The sequence below is a fragment of the Haemorhous mexicanus genome, chromosome Z, assembly GCF_027477595.1.
Source record: "Haemorhous mexicanus isolate bHaeMex1 chromosome Z, bHaeMex1.pri, whole genome shotgun sequence".
NCBI classification, from domain to species: Eukaryota; Metazoa; Chordata; class Aves; order Passeriformes; family Fringillidae; genus Haemorhous; species Haemorhous mexicanus.
Genome location: NC_082381.1, coordinates 70,172,342 through 70,197,128, shown reverse-complemented (window position 1 = coordinate 70,197,128; position 24,787 = coordinate 70,172,342). Strand labels below are relative to the sequence as shown.

Genomic DNA, 24,787 nt, shown 5'->3' with positions numbered 1-24,787 from the left:
AGATCAATTTTTTCACACTAGAGAAGTGTGGGTATTCTTTCCTTTGTAAGTATTTATTATATAATACCTTGCTTGTATCTATCTCAGATTGTATATGGACTTTCCAAATCTAGTGCTGGTGCAGCATATGAAATTCAGTTTCATTGTCCTGTGTCTGTGTCTCTGATTTAATGCTTGAGCTGAAATCAGTATCATGCTTATGTAAAATAAAGAAAAAAACCCCTTATTCTGGTATTCAGTGATAAAGCATTGAGAGCCAAGCCTGGGCCTTCACGTTGGACAGGCAGGTGGGTTTAGGTTGAATCTTCAGCATTTGAGATCTTGTGCTGTGCTGGCATGGTATATTTGCTGAAGGAAACATCTTGCTTAGGGTATACCATGTCTTCTTACAATTCACACAGACCTAGCTCTTTTGCCTTGTGCTTTATTATGCTGATGGAAAAACAGGACCATAATGCAGACTGCATATGCATCTGGAACAGTGCATATGTGTCTCATTCAGTGTTACAAGTCTGACATGCTGTGTATTGGTAACTGCAGCAGTTTCCATGTCCAAAATGCTACACAAACGTAGCCGTTCTACTGGATCACTTGGGTGACAGTGAGCATTAGCATGATGTCATTGGTGGGAGAACTGAAAGCAAAGAGGATATGTGACTTGTCAGTGATTCAGCTGGTACTAGAACCTGAGTTCATGCCACTAGAGTGCACTACTTCCTTCTCACTTATTGAGAGAATGCTTAAATTTGCTGGTAGGTGCTGCAGGCTCCCTGATGGGGGGGGTTAGAAAATTGCTGCCAATTTACTGAGTAGTTTTGTGCTGGGTTTGATGGGATGTTGCTCTGCTTCTGCAGATGTCATTTACTTAATAAATAGTTCTCTTGCTGTCAAGCTTCTATGAATGTTGTGATGGTATGGCAGAGGGCTTGTAAAGTAACTTCTTACTCCCCTTTTGATTTATTGGAGATGAAAGGCATACGTATGAAAAAAAGGATTAATCATATTTGTAATTGAAGCAAATTATTTGAGATGTATAATTTTTCATTAAGAAAACTTCCTTGATAATGAGAGATAGTATTTTACATGTATCATTAAGTTCTCTTTTTCCCCTCCCGCACAGGTTTCCACTTGAGTGGCACAGTAACAGAGCCTGCAATGCAATCGGAGCCAGAAACTGTTTGCAATGTAGCTATCAGCTTTGATCGTTGCAAGATTACCTCAGTGACCTGTAGCTGTGGAAACAAGGACATATTTTACTGTGCCCACGTTGTGGCACTCTCTTTATACCGGATCCGCAAGCCAGATCAGGTCAAACTGCATCTTCCCATTTCAGAGACACTCTTTCAAATGAACAGAGACCAACTACAAAAATTTGTGCAGTATTTGATTACAGTACACCACACAGAAGTTTTGCCAACTGCTCAAAAATTAGCAGATGAAATTCTTTCTCAGAATTCAGAAATCAATCAAGTCCATGGTGAGTTTGATACTTGTCCTTCCTTTTGTTTCATTTCTTCATAGGATTTTAGCTTTTTTTTGTACATTTACATGTGTGACCTGCCTGGTTGTCTTCTGTGCTGAATAATTCTGTGATTCAATGGTGCTTACTAAAGAGGATTCTTCTACTGAACCTTGATTTTAAGATATTTAGAAAATGATGCTCTTTGGAATAGAGAAAAGAACTCAAAAGAAAAAAGCTTGATGTTTTCAGCAGTTCAGTTGATAAGTGACCTGCTCTGCTTCATACTTCTGTTTTCCAACTAGTGAAAACTGAGTAGTGGTGTTCTTTGTATAGCCATATTGCTTAAAGGAACTCTTTTTATCAACTTACCAGTGGTGTCTTGTTATTTTGTTCTTTGTACTAGTTTTCTGACACTTTGATTGTGGAATTTTTTTTTTAACAACTAAACATAAAAGCAAGTAGATGATACTGTTATTTCATTCATTAAATATAGTTCTGTTGAGCTTTGGGATTTGGTTTATATATGATGTCAGAAGAAACATAAAAAATGCATTTCAGTGCTTTTTTCCTGTTGGTGCTGCAGCAGTTACAGCATAGCCAAGGTCTTGATCTTTACTGCTCTCTCTGCTACACATGATTTTAATGGCTGTTTTTTGCTGTGGACGACTTGTGTTTGTTAAAGGGTGCTGAGTTTGACTTGAGGCTTCTGACATGGCTCTTTTGTGGACCCTGCTGAGCTTAGAGTGGGTAGTTGTGGGTTTGAAGCGACCCAGCTAATTTATTAGAGTCCTGTGTTCCTGTAAGGTCACATGATAGAAACACCCTTTCAGGTGGCCAGAACTGTAAGTATAAAGGCAACTCAGGGGGAAAGAATAAGTTACCTAATATCTAAAAATATCTTTTCTTTTTTTTTTTTTCTTTTATTGACAGGAACAGGTCTTGTGTTAAATATTTGAGGCGTGACCATTACTCAAAAAACTTGCAGAACTTACAAACAGAACCAAGATGCTTAATATTAAGAAAACCATGTGTATGTTAGTTACAGTGTAGGCAGAAAAAAACCAGTCTTTTTAATAACAGGATTTATTGGCAGCCTAAACTTTCTCCTTGTGCTTCTGTCACCCTAACAGGTGCAGACAGGTGATGCTGTGAGAAAATGAATTTCAGGAGCAGTGGTCTTTTTTGGCACTGGGAGCTATGGAGATGTGGCCAGAGGCAAGGCAGTTGCTGTAGTTGTTGAATGTAATGGTGACAGTGGAAAGGAAGTGGAACTAAAGGAGGGGCAGGACATTAAGCAGTAGAGGAATGTGCTTGGATGTTACAAGCTGAAAGCGTGTATCTTATGAGGGATGTTAACAACCTAAGCATTAGTGAGCTAATGAGTATGGAAGAATTAGGGTAAGAGAGGGGTACTGAAGATTCATTCAAGGGTGATTAGAAGAGCGGAAGGCAGGGGTGGGACACAAAGGACAGGTGTTATAAATGTCTGTATTGGCTGTACTATGGTTAACGTAAGAGAAATGACAAACTGTTACAGACTTGATAAATGTGAAGTCTGTAAATTAGACTAATCGTGGCGTGTTAGTCTTTGTCAGCTATTTACTGTCAGAATATCTCATTGCTCATTATTATATTAAGTAGTTTTGGAGAAAGATTTGAAATTTGTATCATTGAGAATAGCAAAAAGCTTTTTATTTCCTATTCTAAGTTGATGATCAAAGAATGAACAAAGAATTTGAGTAGGTTAGTTTAAAATTATCCAAAAAACTGAAATGTTTCTTCCATTTGTTGCTGTCTTCCTAGTAAATGAGATTGCAGCCTGTCTTTATTGACTGTTTTCTACTAAAATGCCAAAAGCCAAAGTAGAAAATCCAGGAAGCGTAAGAAAATGAGCTGCTATTACCAAAGGAGACTGGGTTATAAAAGACTTATATAGTTCCCTGCTTTTCCTCTCAGACACACATAAAACCATGGTCTGAATTATTTTGTGTTCACAATACTAAAAATTTACATGGTGCTTATAAGGAAAAAGTGAGTTCTTCTGTAGAGAAGTGTTCTTCTGGGATTTATACCATAATTCTGTTCTTTTGATCTTGAATCAAATTCCTTAGATTAAAAATAATACAGCTGACAAAAAAACTCAATGAAAAATAACCAATAAAATGTTTCTCATTCTAATATCATAGGGTGATGCATGTAAGATCATTAACTCTACTCATATCTCCTGTGCTGCAGATGTTGAGTTTGTAGCACAAAATGTCTTGAACACCTGTCTTGCTTTGAATAGTCTGACCTCACTGAACTGGTGTTTGAAGAGAAGTTATATTAAATTCTGCTCAAAGGCATAGATAAGTAAGAAGAAAAACTTGTTTATTGAAAGTAGAGGAGACTTGGCACAGAAAAACCTGAAGCAGCTTAGATTAAGACAAATTCTGAATCTGGAGTTGGATGGGGAAATTCTTTTCAGTGTTGCCTAGAAGTAGTTAAATTTCAGTGTTCTATGTAAGACTTCCATTTATTTTTTTTTTTCTCTCTGTGGTCACTGTAGTAGCTCTAATTTTCATATATATTTTCAATGATACGCAAAAAAAGTCAACTCTTGAATAGTATTTATTTGTATGTTTGAATGGTCTGGGACTTCGAAGAGCTCTGACCACAGTTGTCTTGTCTTCCTTATGAGCTGGCTCATGAGAGAGATGATTAGATTAAACATCAGTTCTCTCATTTAAACAAGAAGCTAATTGGATAATGTTTCACCTGCTCAAACCTGTGTTATGCAGCATTCAGTGACTGTCTTTGGCCACCTTTCAGGAGGTTATTGGGGGAATTAGTGAAATGACTTATATTGACACAGGATTACAATAACCAATCCCTTGAGTTTCTTGGTGGACACAAGTGATGCAATATCCTTTCTTGCTTCATGACTAACCTCACTGCAGGGAGAAATAAGAGGATGCTGTTAAAATCAGAAGAAAAGGTTGGCTAGTTGCTAACTTCTTCAGGAGAGACAAGTGATTTAGTGCGAATATTTTTCTGTATTTGCCATGCTATTTTCACTTGGTGGTGATTGCAAGAATGCTCTGCATATTTTTAGAGCGCAAAAGCACCTCTTAATTTTGAGAAGATACTGTATTCTACGTTTTTCATGTGGCACTGTTACAGCTGTTCCTGTTCCTGATCTCAGCTGGAGTTTTGTGGTGTGTAATCCATACTGAAGACAACTGCATGTATTAATACTGATACCCTCCCTGGTGTTTGTACTACAGAACTGCTGCCTTCACACTGGCTTTTGGTTTGGGCATGCTCTCACAGGAAGCTGCATATAGCTTTGAGTCTTGCTTACCTGAGGTTTTTTTCCTCCCTTTTATTTTTTGTACCATTGTAGGAGAGAATGTGTAGTCTAGAAAGAGAGCAGTCAGGATGACAACAGATTGTCAGCTGGCTTTGTCATCTTAGATCCACCTTTTCATAGGTATGAAACTATCACTTCAGTAAATTGGTTGAAAGGCCAAACTGTGATCATGGGAATTTGAGTAGAAATAGCAAAGGAACTGTGGGATGAGTGGAGGGAGAGAGGGAAGGTCTGTTTTGATATTTGTCTTGTATTAGCATTGTTTTTTATGTGCATAGTGAAAAAGACTGCTGGTTTTGATATAAGGACAGCCTGGCAAACCTTAATTTTTACCTTTTAAGCTGTACTCTTTATTTTCCTGAGTGTTTACTGCTGCTGTTGCAATATCTGCTCTTGGAGGAACTATGTGGATTTCTCCAGACTTTCTGCCATTCTCTGATTCTCCAACTCACAGTTAAAGTCACTTGCCAGTACAGATCCACATACAGGTGAACTCTAGTTTAAGCATCTGGGAGAAAGCAGCTGAAGTATATTCAACTTCTGAGAAGGACAGGCACCTTGTTTCTCTACTTTTTTCTGCATTTGTCCAGGCAAGTGTGGGTACCTCCTCAGCAAATGCTAATTTGTAGTCTATATTAGCAGTGCAGGGGGAGGCATTCAAGAAGAAAACATCTACAGGAAAAAAAAGCTTTCAAAGAAAATTTCAGAATATCTAATATTGTTTCTATAACAATTAAGTTCAAAGAGGCATTCTGGAAGTACAGGTTAATAGGTGTTTAAATGTACTTAATGTATTTAACCAGAATTATGGGGGTTTTAATAGAATATTGTGGGGTAGGGCTGAATAAGAAGTATTGCTGATCTACTAGTATAAAGAATGTGTATATCTAATATTGTTTCTATAACAATTAAGTTCAAAGAGGCAATCTGGAAGTACAGGTTAATAGGTGTTTAAATGTACTTAATGTATTTAACCAGAATTATGGGGGTTTTAATAGAATATTGTGGGGTAGGGCTGAATAAAAAGTATTGCTGATCTACTAGTATAAAGAATGTGTAATGTTAGAGAAAATAAATTATTTTTAAAGTTATGGAATCTTCCACATGGCCCTGCCTAAAGTGCAAAATTGATTGAGACTCTAGTTGCAAAAGAAGAATGCAGGAAGTGGCAGGTGAATTTCCTTTCAAGAAGAATGAAAGTGAAGTGCTTAGTATGAGAATTGTTTGGTGAGCCAGATCTGAGGAGGAAGTAAAAGTAAGAGTAGCCAAAACTAGAGAAATTCAAGAAACCTAACTAAACGTAAATAAATAGTAGAACGTAAAAATAAAAAGTAAAGACTGGTAGCTGCAAAGTAATATGAAAAATAATTTTTGAAACTAATATTTTTAGGAAAAGTTTTTTCAGATACACTAAATATAAATATAAAACTTGTTGCATAGAAAATAGTGAGATTTTGCTAAAAGACATGGAAGATAAATAGTTAAAGTATGCTTATCTATACTGATAACGTTCTTCTATCTGCCATGCACAAATAAGTTTTGAAGCATACAGCTTTATGATGATGTGGATTTTTGTGAGATGTGGATTTTAGCAGGAGAGGTTAGATATTGTTAGTAGACAATACAGCATGTTTGGCTGTATGTACAGAGGGAATGCAGAATTTTTTGAAGTTAAAAATCTTGTTGGGATTTAATTAACTTTCCTCAGCAACTTAGCATAGTCTCCATGTTTTGTGTTGTTATCACTGAAAGCTTCATAGCATTTGCTGTTTTCCCTTTGGTGCTGTGAGCTGCTGAACAGGTGTTAAATAATTCACCCAAAAGTCCTGAAGTTACATGACCTATGTCTAAGCTTGGAATCATTTGGGGAATCAAAGACATAATAATATTTTTGAATCATTATTTTAATGATCATTGGTATTTATATAATTATTGTTTAGAATAATTTGAGTATACTGTGTTTTTAAAATCAATCACTATTCTGTTGTGAATCAGCATCTAGCAACATTGGTTTCTAGCTGGGCTTCTTTCATTCTGTCTTCACATAATACTCATTAAGTCATGCTTTTTATTTTTAATAATTTTTTCATATCTTCTCCTTAATGCTGCCATGGGATGACTTTTAATAAAATGTAACTGATTTACACTTCATTTTTATACTTAAATTAATGACATTGTTATTAGAAAGTTCAAGAAAATGTCTGTGTGGATGGCTACAAGTGAATAATTTGGCATGGTTTTATTTTAAGTCAACTCTTGTGATACTTCAGAAATAAGGATCAGGGAAGTAGTTTGCCTTGTTTTATCCAAATCTCCCTGTTGATCTGCCCTGAGTAGCTGGCAACATAAGAACTTCTTAGTCCATTTTTAGATATTGCTCTCTACTTGCTTCTGTTTTGTGAGGTTAAGTTCTCAGTTTACAGCATCAGTTCTTAAACATGGTTGCTCATTTTGAAAGCAGTTGCTTTTAAATGGTTTGTAAATGAACAAAGTGTTTATTTTTCAAATGCTTCTGCTTCTTAGAACTTGGGAGTTGGTTATATTTAACATGCTATGACCCTAAATGTAAGAGGCCACTACCCTGTTTTCAAATACTATTAGGTGTTCAGTGTCACAAACAGTTGTGCACAATATTCCTGCTTTGACTGCTGAGATTGCAATTTAGTAATTATAATAAAAGAGCATGAGTAAGTATATATGGCTGTGTCTGTGTAGTGATTATGAAGACTTTATTTATTGTTTTTAAGTGTATGTACAGGATGTACAGTGTATTTCAAAGACCAGTCATGGCAGAGGTTTAAAAAGCCAGAGGCTGGTGAGAAGGAGATTAATGTTAGTTTAGTGTCTATAAACTGACACTTTAATTACAGGTTTTAATATTGGTATAATTATACAGTACTTCTCACTTTCATAGTTCAAATGTGAACTCCTGTATCCTTACGACATCTCTCTACAGCACGTGAATAACACCCCAGGTTACAAGTAGGAAACAGGGTTTAGCCTTGGTACCTAACTGCCCTGCAGAGTTTAAATTCAGGGCTGCTCATGTTCCTCTTTCCTCTCTGCAGCCAAATTGTCCTTCTGCCAAAGCCTTGCCAGTGCCTGTTCAGGGCCGTGCCACATCCTGAGTGAAGCTGCTGCCTTTGGTTGAACCTTCAGCTCTGCCTATTCAACGCTGAGCCTGACAGCGTTGAATACTGACAGCTACTGCTAGGGCTTCTCACAGCCCCTAAGGCAGCTTCCTCTTCTTGCTCATTCAGATAGTTCCTTGCCTATTCATCCAGTCCTGTGTTTTCGGAAGAGAAATGCCAGTATAGAAATCCCATCCATGATCTGTTTGAGTGGGAGAGGAAGCAGGCTACATGAGTCACCTGGATGTAAGTGAACCTGGTGAACTTGAAAAGTGCCTAGTTGAGAGATGTGGAAGATGGTCATGTCTTGACCCTGAAACAAGAATGATAAGCAGTAGAAGCTGAGGCTTCTCCAGTGGCATCAGTAGACTGCCTGCTGCTGCCTTGGTGGGAAGGTGGCTGGACTTGTGCCTGATCAGATGCAGTGTCCCTGTGCTCCAGCTATTGCTGAAGACTGCCAACAGGGTTGAAAGATGAGTGAATTGCAGCTGTAGCTGGTGCTGGTTATATGTACACTGAAATTTCTTAAAAATTAAAAACTTTTATCATACTGAATGTTGCCTGTGTGAGATCTTGTAAGAAAGAAAATCATTCTGAGTCAGAGTATCTGTATACTGTGCTGAAGAGCACTAAGGTGCAGACTCTTGGCATCTTCAGCTTTTACAGTTGTCTGGCCTAACCGCTTGCAAGTAACACTGGTGTGAATATAGTGATACTGTGCTCCTGATTAAGATATATTTGGGATCATACTGGCAGGAGTAGCCTTGGTGGAGGCGGTGATGGTGGCCTTGGGTAGCAGGCACACTTATTTTTGTAAAGGAAACCTGTTGTTAAAGAATCTGTGGTAGCTGTATTGCTTTTCTAACCTTGTAACACAAAATGACAGGTGAGCTTTTGATAAAGTGTAAACAGTTGCAGAAGGATTTTTTTTCATCCTCTAAATAGAGAAGCTCAGCTGAGGAATATTGGGCTATTTTTAATTCCGTTTGAAAGTAACCATACCAAGATTATTTAAAGATAAATCTCTATTGAAGCAAGGAACAAATTTAAGTGTATCTTGTATACTGTTGCTTTTATACAGTTCCTCTTCACCCTCTTAGTGTTTAGAGCGATGAAATATTTAAACTATTTGCAAGGTGATACTGCAAACCTGGTCTGTGCAACAGCTGCACTGCTTATTCTTGTGTGGCTTGATTTTCCTTTTTATCTTGTTCTGTGCAACCAAAGACTTACCAGTGTGTGTTTCATGTAGCTGACAGAATTAAAAGCCCTTTAAAACTAATACATTGAACATGGAAGCATTTGAAGAAGAGCATGTTTTTGATTCCTTGGTTTTTATGCTGTCTTGAGCTTGATTCCCTTCTGAGACATTTTTGTGTTCCTGTGGAAAGCAGGAGAGTTTATTCACACCTCCAAAGACAATTTCTTATTAATTAAACACGTGTGTATATATACAGCAGTGCAGTGTTCCCAGCTTTAGGCTGTGAAAATGAGGCAGTTTAGGAAGTTGCTGAGCTGGAACATATTTTTGTTTACTGTCTCAGCAATTTGTAGGTAAGACATCCCTCTGACTCTCTAAATCTTCTGTTTGTATTTTCACTGAATAAAGAGTTCAGCATTTCCTGTGAGCACTTAAAAGCTTCACCTTTATGGCAGAGCTGCAATTGTGAAACATGAGAATCAATAGAATCAATGGGTTTTTTTCCTATACATCGTAGAGTTGTAGCTTTTTTTGTTTTTTTAAGTTTTTAGGATTTGTATAAAAAATCCCAGCTTTTTAGAAATTTGTCATTTTCTTTCCTGGCAGTATTTTCTTTTTTTCTTCAGAGGTAACATGGACACAGATTTCAAAGAGAGAGATTGTTGAATGTGATTCAATTTCTATAACGTCTTCTCAAAACATAATAGAGATAGAGATTATGCAGCTGTGATAAGTTCAAAATTAAAATGTGAAGTCAACTTATGTCTCAGCCCATGCTTAAAATAACTGATATGTGGTATGGTGATTCCCAACCTTGAGCTGAGCCCAACACTCTAGATAAGTACTTTTCAGCCTGTTCAGTTTGAAGACCTTTTAAAAAATGTCCAGTGGAGGTGCAGGGTTCTTCAGAAAAATATAGTTTACTAGATGGTGCAAGAACTTGTTTTAGCTAAGTTTGTAATTCTTTAAGAGAGGGAACATCTCTGGTCTGATCTGCAAAAGCTGCGTTATGGCACTCTGTGGCCAAAGCACTGCGGGCTGTGAATCTAGTCATTTCAGTTGACACTGGGCTAATTAAAGTTGAGTCGCTCTAAAAAGACTCTGTGCAGATGACATTGCCTATGTAAAAATGCTTCCTTTGAAAGCAGCATAGTCTTAAGTATCTGTAGCTCTTACTTATGATGGAAATGCCTTTAGTGCTTTAAGACTTTGGATTTGTTTGGGGATTTTTTTTACTCTTTGTTTAGCTTTGCAGAGCCATCACAGCTCAGAGGCACCAAGGTGATGATTCTCCTCATGTTCATCAATAGCAGCGCTCACTAGCAGTCACTTAAACCTGAGCAAGATTGCTGAAGGTACAGGAATTACACAGGTGTTTTGGGGACAGTGGTTTTAACATCACAGTGGTAGAAATATAATTCAAAGTCTTAATTTCCCTTGTAAAATCATTCTAGTGTAGCTGCTGAGATGGGAGGAAAAACCCTTACCTTGATTCTAATGTTTTGTTAGAGAAGAGAATATTATGTACTTAAATACCTTTTCATAGGTATAATTTTTAAGTGCTTAAGACTACTGAGAAGAAATTTAAGTCTGTTTTAAAGACTGTTTAGATTAAAATCAAGGCATCCAAAGCAGGAGAAGACACAAAAAAACCCCAAACCTCTGCAGTAGTCCTCTCCCCTGGACTCAAGAACCTCTCTTCTTCATATAGAAAATAATGACTTCTTTTCTTGCTGTTTGCAGGTGCTCCTGACCCAACAGCAGGTGCTAGCATAGATGATGAAAATTGCTGGCATTTGGATGAGGAACAAGTCCAAGAACAGGTTAAACTCTTCCTTTCCCAGGGTGGATACCATGGATCAGGGAAGCAGCTCAATTTGCTTTTTGCAAAGGTGTGTTGAGTACTCTGAACCTTTTTTCTTTCCCCTGTTCTCCAAGCTGGTCTGTACTTGCTTGCATCTTACTCAAAGTTATAGATTCTGCTGTTCTAAAATAACACAAAGCCTTGGAAATACAGTGGCAACTTGACAATGTGTTGTAGAGCAGTGGACTACAATCTGATGTGTCTTGATCAGTTTAAGGATATGAAGTGACATTTCAAGCGTCTACAGCTTTGCTGTCCTCTTCTTCCTTCCCACCCCCAAAATGTTGGAAAACCTTACAGCAGTTTGTATAATACACCTGTGGATTGCTTGTGGAAAAATTTTCTCCGAAGAATTGCAATTGGATACTGAGCCCAAAATTTTGTCTAAAATTGGGAAGGTAGACTGTTTTTTCTACTTAAAAAATTCCCATCACACATATGAATTGCATTTCTAACTTAGCAAAAGGGGAATATTTAAGACTGCAGCATATTGTCTGTACTGTGATTTCTTTGCTTTTTTCAAGTTTGTATTAAAAGACTCGTTTCCTAGGTGCGAGAGATGCTAAAAATGAGGGATTCAAATGGAGCTCGCATGTTGACGTTGATAACAGAACAGTTCATGGCTGACCCTCGTCTGTCGCTTTGGAGACAACAAGGAACTACAATGACTGACAAGTATAGGCAGCTCTGGGATGAACTGGGTAAATTCACAGGCTCATTTAGGTGTTCATATGTATAATAAAGAAGCAGTTGTATATTTGGAGTTGAGAAAAACTTCTGTTGTGGTTCTAGGCTAAGCATGTTAGAGTTTCCTGCAGTTTTCTTTTATTCAATTAAGTTTGGGTAAAATCAAGTTTTTAACCTACAAGGATGAAACAGTTGCATTTGGAGGAGAGGGAACATGGTGTAAAAGAAGTACAACTCCAACACTTTCTAAGTACTAGAGGCTCTAGAAAGAATAAAGCAAAAAGTGGAAATGTAGCTACACAGCTCAGGTGAAATACATAAGCCTCTAGTGCTAAGCTGAAAAGGTTAAGGAAGAAACTGATTCACAATTACAGAAGTCAATTTCTGATCAAGAAAGGAGACAAAATACTAGAAGACTATCAATTAACATTGCTTTTCAAAAGAGGTTACCTGATATATGACTTCATTGGTCAATTAAGAGAATAAAACAGGCTGAAATGGGAGAGGTATTTTCAAACTGATGTCTAGGACCTCACTAATACAGTTTTGAACTACTACTTCAGAAATTTTCAAAATCTATAAGAATCTCATCACAGAATCATAAAATGGTTTGGGTTGAAAAGGACATTAGAGATCACCTAGTTCCAACTCCCCTGCCATGGGCAGGTACAATTTTCACTAGACCAGTTTGCTCAGAGCTTCATCCAGTTTGGCTTTGAAAAACTTCAAGGGATGGGGCATCCACAGCTGATCTGAGCAGATGCTTCCAGTGCCTCACCACCCTCACAGTAAAGAATTTTTTTCTAATACAAAATCTAAACTTTCCAGCTTTCACTATAAAGCTGTTCCCCTTTGTTTCATCACTACATGCCTTGTAAAAAGTCCCTCTTCAGCCTTCTTGTACTCCTTTAGGTACTGGAAGGTGCTCTAAACTCTCCCCAGAGCCTTCTCCAGGCCAGGTAAACCCGAACTCTCTCAACCTTTCCTTTTATGGCCAGTGCTGTCTCTTGTCATCTCTGTGGCCCTTCTCTGGACCTCCTCCAATGGGTTTGTGTCCTTCCTATGCTGAGACCCTGGAGCTGATGCAGCACTGCAGGTGGGGTCTTACCAGAGCAGAGGGGCAGAATCCCCTCCCTCCCTCTGCTGTTCCCACTGCTCTGAAAGCAGCCAAGGACATGTTTGATTCTCTGAGCTGTGAGTGCCCATGGCTGGGTCCTGTCCAGCCTCTTATCCACTAGTAACACCAAGTACTTCACTGCAGGGCTGCTCTAAATCCCTCTCAGCCTCTATTGATACAGGGTGTTACCTGAAGGGAAAATCATCCATCTTGAATGTGAATGTCAACAGTATTTCAAGATGGCGCTATGAGAGGAGAGATAGAAAGTAACCACAAGCTTTGCTTTCCTAGATATAAAGTACTGTAACAAACTACTAACTAGTAGATATGCAAGTGTGTGATTTAAAATACAGTGGTAAATCTAATTCATTCCTCTGAGAGGTAACTCGCTGAGTGTAGGAGTGAGCATATTAACGTGTCTGTCTTAGCATTCCAAACCTTACTGCAGGTGTCTTGGAGGCTTTCCTAAAGGAAACTGAAGACACGCATGGCCTTAATGGAACTGCGTTGTGATTCATAAGGAATTTGGACTAGAAACCTGTATTCTCATTCTGGAAAGGCTTTTCAAGTCTAGACTTAAAGAAGTCTGTTTTGATGTGCTCTGGTCAATATGGCTACATCTGACTTATGTGGCAGAAAACATAAAAACATTTAATAACAAACAAGCAAAAGTTTACAGATTATGTCCTATGAGACATTATGTAGGTCATGTAAAGAAGAGAGCAAATATCATAATGCTCTTAATGTAATTTGAAGTCCAGAATCAAGCTAAATGAAGTCAAATCCAAGTAAAAGTAATATGCTTCATTTAAGAAAAAAGTCTAAAATGCAAAACTTAACTTTTGCACTCTTAGAGGTGAAAAATGATCATGATTGAGTCAGATACCAACTGGTGGGATAAGATTGGATATAACCTATATAGCAAAAATTATGTTCGCTCTAATTGGAGTACTAGGCTATTAAACTGCTGTCTATACTTTTGTGATCAAAATCCTTAATATCGTAGCACGCAAAGCTCTGTTGGAGTCTACAAACAACTGCGAGTCTAACCATCATTTTTATGATTCCTTGTCTTGTTTTTGCCAAAAATAAGTTTTTTCCAAGCAAGGCACATGCCTAGCTGGACATACATGGAACAAAATTATATGCCACAATACTGAAACCTGGAGGGTCTCATGCTTCATTGCTTATGTGGGTTGAGTTGGTAGGTGGTGGGAGAGGCAGAAATGTGTTCTCCATCTGTTACCTGTAGAAGTCTTGCCACATGCTGTCAATAAACAAAAAAGTTTTTTTAATATTTTTGTAGTGGCTCCTCTTGTTTCATCAGTCTTCTTTAACATCATTTTCTTGGCAACACCTGTCTGAAGGTGGAGGAGGTGGAATCTATTTGTCTGCGGGATCAAATAACAAATTCTTTTGGATTAATTGAATTTAGTTTACTTCTGTTTAATCAGAATTCTTGATGTCACTTCCAAAAAGCAACCTTACCACTGCCTGAGCTGCTGTATTTGTAGTCTGAGGCAGACCGTATTGTTTCAGTTCTGGGCTGCTCTGATGCCTCTTAAGAGAATCAAAATATGTTGGTCTTGTACCATGGTTTCAGTTGCAAATACATTTCAGTCATACCAGGTGGGCCGTAGGCAAAGGGTAGAACTTGGTTCTTTCATCTCCAGGTAGTGTCTAGGATTCTAAACTGTCTATTTCTTCTCCCCACTGATAGGATATCTTGGTTCCTTCCATTGGTGCATAGCAAGTTGCCTCCAAAATGCTGTTAATTGTGTGAATTGCTCCAGATTAACTTCTACCTGCTATGAAGGCTACAAGCTTCTGCAGTGTTTATACTAGGATTTTACTTTGCTTGAGTTTCCCTGTTTTCACATTAAACATTGCTTTTTCCTTGTGAAACTTGCATCTCAAAAAAAAAAAAAAGTGAATGTTCAAAAAGTTCAAGTAGATTTTAAGGGAGACCAGAGTTACAATAGCAGACTACAGAGGGAAAATCAGGGTGGCCCTGGCAACATATGATCTGTTCTAGTGGAAGAGAGAACTCAGATGCTGAGTTTAAAGGAGTCATGCTATCATGGTGTTACAAAGTAATGTTGGCTTGTTATCGTCTAGAGTGTCAGAGAATCAAAATATCGATGGAGGGTGTGAGACACAGGCCTCTGCATATTTAACATTTTTATTACCTGTTCAGAGGAATCTGGAAGAGGCGTGTGTATATATATATATATATGTGTCTTCCAGAAAAATTTTTTAGCTGTACTCTCATGCATGTCACAGGTAGGTAGCCATTTGTTGTAGTTAGGGAGAATTTTAGGGCATACAAAGTAAGTAAATATAGACTCTGCTTAATAAAGGCTTTCTTGCTTGCCTTGGTATGCTGTCTGCCAACTGCTAGGCATATGGCCACTTTGTCAGTTCCCTCTTGGCATAGACTTTTAAGCATACTTAAATAACTTCAGCTTTGCTCCTTGACTGGGTCATTTGAACCTTTCATTAAAATTTAAGTGATGCCTCCTTCCTGGCGTTGCATGTTGGCAATGGTACTGGAAGGACACACTGAGCTTTGATCATAGTTCCTGTTCAAGTTTGTGAATTGCTGATTTCAGGAAAAGTCATTTTGGGTTTGAATGAAGGTGCTGATTTAAAAACAGCAACAGGGAAAGCCTGCACACCTAAAATAAAAATTAAAAACTCCCAAAAATCACTGAAATGTCCACTCAAGACCCCCATATGGAATACTTTAGGTCTGAGTATGAATCTGGCAATTTTTTAGTACAAAGTCCTAATTTCTTGAGCAACTCATGATTCAAAAGCATCATGTTAACAAAAAAGGGCATCCACATAACTAGGCCTTTTTTAAAAAAAACCTCTAGATAGGGAGTAAGAATATAATAATTGCCTAGCTGATTTCCCTCTTCTTCATCAAGGAATGATGAGCTGTATGCTACTTACAGAATGTCAGAGCTATACTATTGGAAAGGTTACAGGTCAGAGCTCTAAGGCTTGCTCAGATGCTTCTCAAACTAGGAGAATTTAGATGCAATTTCAGTGATGCACTGGTGATTGCTTCCAACTCGCCACAGTAATGCATGAATTCCACTTGACAGAGTTTAAAGCAGAGTTGGAATTCTTCACGTGTCTGTTTAAATGGTATCCCAGTATATAAATTCCACATGCTGACCTTCAGGTATTTGAGTCATGGTGACCATGGTTGAGTAGTCTAGGATGTCATAATGATTAATTATCTGAAGCCCCTTGATTTGCCTTTTAATTAAATAGCATTGGTAAAATGGAGTATGGAAATGCAAAGTAAATACCTGCTGATGCCTGCTGAGCTGAGATCTCTGATTTGAAGGAAAGCTTTCTTTGTAGTCTAGAGGGAAAAGAAGGACTGTGTAATCTTAGTAGATGGGTAAGTCATTAATATTCATCCGTGAAAAATAAAGTAATAGTGCTTGTTCTCATCAAAAATGAAAATATTTCCCTAAAAAGGGGGAAAAATTGACTTTCTACTCCAGCTGAGGGATCATGATGGTTGTGAGGCTCTGCTTTGGAATTAAATGTTGAGCACTGCCAGACACTGGGAAGAGACTGTTTTGTCGGCAAATGGGATCTGCAAGTTAATCGGTGTTTTCTGCAGGCTTCTGGCTGTGAAATGAAATTGGAAGCCCTTTAGCCACATGGATAATACAGGACCTGAATAGAAAAGTCACATGTCACCATCAGGGCCCACTGTGAAACAATAGTGTTCCCACTTGAGCACTGTGCCATTACAGATCATTTAAATATGGGGATTGCATTTAAACTAAAAACCCCATTTCCTCTTACTGCAATTTAATAGTCCTCTTAGCAAAAGCTAAGTGACAAATTAAATTAAAAAAGTGTCCACATTTTTAAAGCTGTAATGCAAAACAACATTTTATTGCTTCTTGTGTGCCATGAATGAATCTTTGTGCTTGTCAACCCAAAACCAGGCCATAATTAGACCAGCTACTGTTATCAGAATAGGGCTGCTCTTGTGACAGCTTAATAAAGCTGAAACTCTTAAATTAAATCCCAGATGCTTAATCTGATGAAAACAGTCAAGTAGAGGAATCTAATACAAGTGTCTACTGCTTGATGGAGTGATGGAGCCCAAAACCTTGTCAAAATGTAGATTACAGAATCAGGTTTTTTTTCCTGTGAACTACCATTTTCAGTATCTTCGTGTTCTAGTGCTTATCTTCAAGGTGAAGAAACTTTGCATAATTTGCATGTTTCAAAACAAGCATTTCTAGTAGATTTCCTCCGTTTTGATATTTAAGAACTCCTTATGGGGGAGGAAAGTTGGGTTTTTTAAAGTCAAAAAATTAATTTCTTGAAGTAGAAATATGATGGCATTGTCATGGGGAAGAAGTTGTGTCCATAGAGGTCCTTGGCAAGGCAGGGCAGTGAATAGAATTGGTGAATGTGTTCTGGTTTTGCTTCTTGCTGATCCAGGTCTCTCTTGGTCATCTTATTTTATGATGTTGAGAACTTAAATGGTACTCTCTGTGTTCAGCTGGGTACCTTCCACATTTATTGCATAATATCTGTACCTTAACCACCTGTTAGAATCTAAAGTGTTTAAGTGTAGGAACCTCATATGGTATTGAAATGAGCCTCATTCATGTGATAAAGCTCTTCCCAGTGACATTCTTGCAATCCTTTCTGTAATATACTAAATATATACTAGCATATTCAATTGACTATTTCTATAAAGGACTTCCTTGGTAGATAACATATCTTTGCTGCAGTAGCTCTTAGTAGGTTTTTACTTGTACTTTGCTCAGTTGTATACCACTTTTTAATGTTGCATCAGGCTGATGGTCTATTTTGATTTCACACTTACTGGTATTTTGACCCTTTTCTGGTCAAAATACAGAATAATACAGTTTTGTGTTAAAAGTTAAACTAAAGTACCATTTTACAAGGTCATGTGATGCAGAGAAATAGTACAATATATTTCCTGACGGATCATGCCTAAACCTTTATTAGTAACACTTTGCTCCTAATCTAAAGCTTAATTCTAAATGTTGGGGTTAGGAAAGGAATCATTATAGACTAAGAGAGATTTAATTACCATTTTGCCATAAGCAAACTAATGATCAAGTCTTTATTAATGTTGTGGGTTTTTTTTTTTTTAAATTTGGAAACCACTCAGAATTTTTTCCTGATAAAAATATATAGTGATCTCTAGAAAACAGCACATTAGATTCTTTTAACCTTAACTGAATTAAACTGTTTTCTATCTATATTTCTGTCTCAGGCATTCCTTCCTTTGCAGTTAGAGACACACTTGTATGAATGGGACATGCCAGCTGTTCTGAACAGATTATTGGTGCTTAGTGCTTAAGTGGAGGCAGAAAAAGGACAAAAGCAGCTATGGTTGTTGCCGGTATGCCTCTAGAGAAATTCCTTCCTGGTGCCAGACTTAATGATTACTCCAGGGCTGGCATGAAAAAGAATGGATAAAGTTAAGCATTTGTTACAGTTCTGGTCCTTTAGTACCATTTTTCTGGACCTGCATACTTTATGCAGTCTCTTTTTAGGGTCAGCCATGTAGTAGAGATATTTGCATTCCCCATATTTTATTGTTTTTATAAAGCAGTACAGTTGGACTCTGAGTTTGAAATTTGGCTGCCAAGTTTATGTGCATATTGTCTTTATATTGTTGAATACACTCACTTATAATTGCATCATGTGTTGCCTTAAAGCTAAAGAAAGTATCCATGCCCCGCACTTGTAGAAAATAAAGTTAACTGCAGATTTTCAGGTATAGATTAGTCAGTTGCACGTAGGGCATTTCTGGCCTTGAAATGAAAGCTGTAGGAAGTCCTGTTTTTGAAGGGAGGTTCGATGAACCATTTCCCTTGGTTTTTCATTGTGGGACTTTATAGGTAGAGTGGTATCTTACAGGTATTTGTGTCTTAAACTGTAAGTAGGCCGTCTTTGCTTAAGTGGTGGTTACATTAATATTGTTTAGTCTCAGCTGTCTTATGAAACACATGTACCCTCAAGTCATGCACTTAAGGTGACACCTGCTTTTTCACAGAACAAGCTGTTGATTTACATCACTGTCTTTGAATGATTTCTGTTGTTGGAGGTGCTAAATTAGCAGTGGGTCAGAATTAGCATCACAAGACAGTTTTGCTGTTCTAAGACCTGAATTATGGATGACACCTTACTTAAATTGCTGTCATGGCCCTACAGTGTGTGGTTGATACTGTCACCTTCATTTCCCCAGTGGATGAAGCCAGGCTGCTGTTCGGCAAAGATGGATTTCGTCCACCTTCTCTGGGGATCATTTCCTTCTTCCTCCATTACTGACATTGCCATAATAGTATATGAAATGAGGGTGTATGTGAGACCAGAGTATGACAGTAAAAATGGTTTTTTTTGGGTAATTTCACAGAGTATTCTGAGTTGGAAGGGACTCAGAAGGATCATTGAATCCAGCTCATAAGTGAATGGCCCATATGGGGATCAATCCCGCAACCTTGTGTTATTAGAACCATGCTTTAACCAGCTGAGCTAATCCTGTGGCATTTATCAGATTTCAGAAATAATGGTCACAGTAATTACCTTTAGTGTGTAAGCATAGCTTGAGGGGTTTATTTTTAATGCCATACAGACAGTTGCATTTCCATTCTGTTTAGTTGGTCAGAAAGTAGTTCAGATTTTTTGTAAGTACCCGCATTAAAGCAGTTGTTTTTTTAATCCTTGTGATGTTGAACTGATTTACTTAAAAATGTCCTAAAAAATGTTTCGTATTGAAGCTGGTGCACAATTCATTGCAGCCCTCACTGTGGAATCATGTCTGCAAAGATTAAGGACAGAGTTTTACTCTAAGCCAAGCTGATAACTAGTGTTATTTTCCCCTAGTGTTATTTTTCATACTTCAGTAATGTTAGGCTGCCATTCATTTTTCCAATACCCCTTCTAGTATATACCAGACCTAGAGAGAAGTGATAGATCCTTACAAGGGAGTAATTACTGAGTCTTCACTGACTTCTGAGCTTTACGTCTGGTTAAGCCATCTAACCTTGTGCTATTTTCCAATTTTTTGTTTTGAATGAATACTGGAAAAAAAAAATCTCAAAAATTAGAAGTAAGAAGTGCAAGAATATCAATCCACTTGGGTGTGTCAAGTCAAGGCAGAGGAAATCCTTTATAATTTATCTACAGTATAGACAAAAAATTTTTTAGGGAAGACAGTTCTTCTGAGTAGTTCTTCTGAACCCACAAAAGGTAGATGAAAATTACAGTTGGAGCTGGAGAAATTTAACTAAAAAAATAGAAATAACCTTAGAATTTTGCATTGAGGTAAGTAGTCAGTAAGCTGTCTAGCCAGGTGCTGTGATAGATTCTTGTATTACAAGTTGTAATTGAAGTCTGCTGTTTTTGTAAAAACTCAGCAGTCATGTTTGGACTGGAAGATGGAAGTGAACTTGAGAAACAAAAGTGTAGGAAGGACAATCAGAATCTATTCCTTTGGTCAGTTACAGCGCATTATTTATGTTATGTGAGGATAGTTGTGGCAATTGTAATTCCCAGTATGCATGGGAGTGTTTGCACTTGCTCTGTGTTTTTGGTAGGGGATTGTTTGTTTCTTTGTTTGTTTTTTGTAAAGGAGAGGTATTTTTGTCTCTGCTTTATTAATAGCTTGTTTTGTTGGACAAACATCTCCTGTTCTGCCTCTTCTTTAAAAATTAACTGTGAGAGGAATTCATTTCATCTCAAGGATAAATTTAAATGGAAATGGCTTAATGCATTTATAGTTACAGTCACATCAACTTTCTGAAAATTCTTGAAGTCTCTGAAGATAGACTGTTATTACTGAGAGTGTATTGCTAGATAAAGTAACTGGTAAAATATTTGATGCATATTTTGGTCAGGAGCATACTTTGTGTTTGCCACCTAGCTGTAAATATTAGCAGCTAGTTAAAATTGTGAAGACTTATATTAAGATAAAGGACCATTTTTGTACTACATATATTAGTATTAGCAGTGCTTTTGCCTTCAATTGATTGATTGTAAACAAATGATTAAATAGTTTTCTAAATATGAGGAAGGTTAATCAGTGACGTTCATTTCAAGGTTTTTTATACTTTTCTTCAGTTTTGTAGACTAATAGGCCCTGTCTTGCTACGGTAGTTAGGTTATAGAGCACTACAGATTCATACATATAAACATGTGATCTTCATTTTCTCTTGGGGAGATTTTAGTCCACTGACACACTGTAAACTGCACCTTTCAAGCAAATTCCTGTGTTTTGAAAACCTTTGAAACCCTTTGGTCAAATGGCAGAGTGTCTGCAAAGATGCAGGAATTTTTAAACATTCTCGAAAGGTCATAACCTAGAGCAACAGGCTCATGCAAAATGTCAGAAGTGTGTGGTTAATTCCTTATTCCATGGTGTTAAAATTTGAAAACACAGAAAGAGAAAGCAGAAGTTTGTAGTTGACACAGAAATCAGATTACGTGGTTGTTGATAGCTTAGAATAGAATCTCAAGATGTAAATACCTGTTTCAGCCAAATGCACATGTGACTTTAACCCTTATAGCAGCAGCAGGCAGTAAGAAAGAGAAGCTTAAGAATTAGGCATTTTATTTTGTCACTGTTTTACACTTGCCCTCTCTGAAATGCCTGCTTGGAGGCTAGCCTGCTGAAGGGCAGTGATTCCCTCTGCCGTCAGTGCTGCAGGTAATCTATTGCGTTAATCAGCCAGCCAGTGTAAAATGCAAGAGGAATGATTATGCTATCATACACAATACAATCAGCATGAAGCACTTGTCAAGACCAATACATCAAAGTTTAATTCAGTAATAGAATGAATTAGTGCAAAATTAAGCACTCTATTCTCCAAGAAACATCCAAAGAAAACCTTTTTTTCTGAAGGCTAAGTATTGAAACCAGAATGCATTAAGGCATTTTTGTGAATAAAATTGCAACTTGGGTGCAACTGAGTGCTGAGAGTAGTTTTTCTTGATGTTCTAATTGAAGAGGCAACAGTCCTGAAGCATTTTGCCTGTCTTTACTGTTCTATAAAGGCAGCTGTTTAATTGGAGCAGTCTCCAGTGGGACTTGTGATTATGCTTTGTTCTGGTGGAGATCTCTCCATGCCTGGACAAGGGCAACGGCTTTCCCAGTTATTCTGAAGGCACTTGTCCTTCTCATTCAGAAGCAATAAACACTGCACAGTACTTTCTTTGAGGTTTCCAACTGTCTGTCCCAGTGAAAGTGGGTATGTGTTTAAAATACAGATGTAAACCACTTTTAAGTCCTTTGCTGACACTTACACTTCAAAGCATTTGTAGGTTCTGTCTGCCGCTATTGTTTTTCTTCTGGCACTTTCAATGCTGGAAGATTATACTTTTGTAATAGAATTGATTAGTCTCAAGTGGGGCGCAATGGCAATTGTGCAGCCGGTGCTGAAGCTGTCTTGTCTCTTGGGCAGAGGGTATGATCTTGATTACCTGGCTACATTTTCTTTTAAATGGTGAAATACTACTCCTGAAGCTTATTTTTTAAGATTAAGTTGTGCATTAATGGAAAGGGCAAAGAAATATTACAGCACGTGTATCTTGAAGATTTTAATTTTGGAAATGCACTGTTTGATTTAAAGTATATGAAATGTATAATTCCAAAGCAGAGGCCAAGTCTTAGCAATTGATTACACAGGTGTTGTGAATGAGGAAATGCTGACTCAAGCCCAGCTGTACAACAGCTCTGACAAAGACAGCATGGTGTTTTTAGGAAAAGCAGAGTGTAATCAAACAGATGAACAGAACAGTATGCTGGGTCCTCAGTATAGCTTCATGGATATGTGTATACAGGATGTGTAGTTATCCTACTGTTCTATACTACATCTACTTTTACAGTGACTTAATGCTCTTAATGTTTTTCAGTTTGCGTATTTAAATCCTGATCAGTGTAAATGCACATGGTCCCGTAAATTCAATGGTATGGATGTCTCCAGAGAAACATAAAAGTACTGTTATTTCCTTGTATGTACAAGGAAGGCCTGCATGTAAATTTTTTTTTAATTCTTTTTTTTTTTTTTTGATGGTGTGGTGAACACTAAAGATGAATGATAATTATGCATTTTCAAAAGGAGCTCTGTCTGAACCAAAGGTCTGTTTTGGCAAAACTGCCTTTTTTAAGGTCAAGAGATTAGTGTTGAATGAAAATAGGCAATTCCTCACTGCAGTGTAACGGCTTTAATACCCTTTCCCTTGTGAAATAAGTATCAAATTGCAGTTGCAACATGTCATATATTTTCCAAATATTTTCTGGGGAAAACTTCTTGTATATTGAATTGTGATTGTTTTGGCACTATGCTATGAGGAGTTTTGTACTGAAATTTATAGGTTAGAGTCCAGGAATTTAAACAAGAACTTCAGTTGTGTTCTAGTAGCTTTCAGTTTGGGGTGGGGGGAAGATGTGTCAGCATTCTGAGAACCAGTATGGAAAAAAATCTGGGGAAAAGGAGATAGGAATGAGAGAGAGCTATGTTAAAGAGAAAGGCAGTCTGTAAACACAAATATTTTCTCTGGGGTTTTGGTGTCTCTTTTTAAAAAGTATTGTTATTTAATGACACTTTTGTTCATATTGTAGTTTGTATTGGTGACATCATTAAATGTAATCAAACATGTAAACTTAAGAGTGATAGGAATGTGTTTTGGAATGTGTTCCAAATTTCTTTGGAGCATGAACTGTTGCCAACAGCAGTTTTTAGGCTGAAGTCACTAGAAATTTATTCCAATACCTTTCTTGAAATTATGAGTACCTGTCCTTCATTTTGTCCATAGGCCGTTTCTGTAGTAAAGGGTAAACATGATCAGCAGTTTCCCCAGATGGGATCCATCAGGCAGAAATAGAAACTCTCTTGTTTGAGACTAGGTTACATATTCAGGTTGGTGTTGACATTTAAGGGCTAGTTCGAGGGGCTTTCCACTAAATGGCATCAGAGTCAAATAAGAATATCCTCCAGATTCCTGTCATTTGACATATGATAAAGTCTGGACACAAGTGAATATTTTCCTCAGACTTTTCAGCGCGAGGAGCTGGGCTGGAATCAGTGAATTGAAACAGCCAGAATGGAGCCCATGTCAGGGGAGGGGGAAGGCAGCAGAAATAGGAAGAGATATTTATAGAGGTTGATGCATACAGTTGGGGCAGGGATGGAGAGATGGGAGAAGGAAAAAAAAATGCACCAAAAAAAAACCTCACTAAAACCCAAACTAACAAAAAAGACCTAGAAATCCAAATAGATTGAAGAGTGTGGGGTCACTGGCATTATGCATCCTTCTTCCAGGTAGTACACTTTGCAGCGCTACAGGAGCTCTTTCTGTTCCCTTTTTTTCTTGTGAGTTTTGTCTCAACTCCTCTTCCTGCAGGGAATCAAGAGCCATCAAAGCTGTTTGAGATCTCACATGTTGCATACAGCTTTCTCGGAAGTCATAGAGAGCAGGGTGTAATTGTGGGTTCTTTTGAAATTTTAAGTGGATTGTGAGTGGTTTATTGGAAGTACACTCATTCTTTACATGAAGTTGCCTGAGTTCCAGAGACAATGACTGCTAACATTGTAGTTAGCTTTGACATAGTTTCCCACATGAAACTACAGATATTTTTAAAAAATGTTAGTACTTTGGATTATCTTGCCCTCTCCTCCCTTATAGATGTACCACATTGTAGTGGAGTTTCCTTAGGAGGCTGGTGAATTGTCTTGCCTCTAGTGGTGTTCCTCAGATGTAGAGAAAAAAAAGAAAACCACTTATTCTGTAGGGTTGTGGTGCAGCACAGTAGTGTGTGTTCTGCCTTGATGGATGATTGAAATACTTACTGAGTGGGTTTAAGATATTCCACTTTGCTTTTGCTTCAGTCTGACTACACTGGGAATCTGGTTACAAAATATTACATTGGTGGGTTGTTGGGGGTTTTGG

The 24,787-nt window shown here is 37.7% G+C and overlaps 1 protein-coding gene across 3 annotated transcripts in view; it reads left to right on the top strand.

Annotated features, from left to right (window-relative positions):
- Window positions 1-24,787, top strand: part of ZSWIM6 (zinc finger SWIM-type containing 6) — a 106,752-nt gene that overhangs the window by 57,106 nt on the left and 24,859 nt on the right. Inside the window, exons 2-4 of one of the 3 annotated variants that reach the window (XM_059873502.1) lie at window positions 1,121-1,477; window positions 10,890-11,038; window positions 11,561-11,711. In XM_059873502.1, coding sequence (XP_059729485.1) covers window positions 1,121-1,477; window positions 10,890-11,038; window positions 11,561-11,711 — 657 coding nt within the window. The remainder of the gene's footprint in view (window positions 1-1,120; window positions 1,478-10,889; window positions 11,039-11,560; window positions 11,712-24,787) is intronic. The other 2 variants (XM_059873504.1, XM_059873503.1) reach the window with 2 other exon arrangements.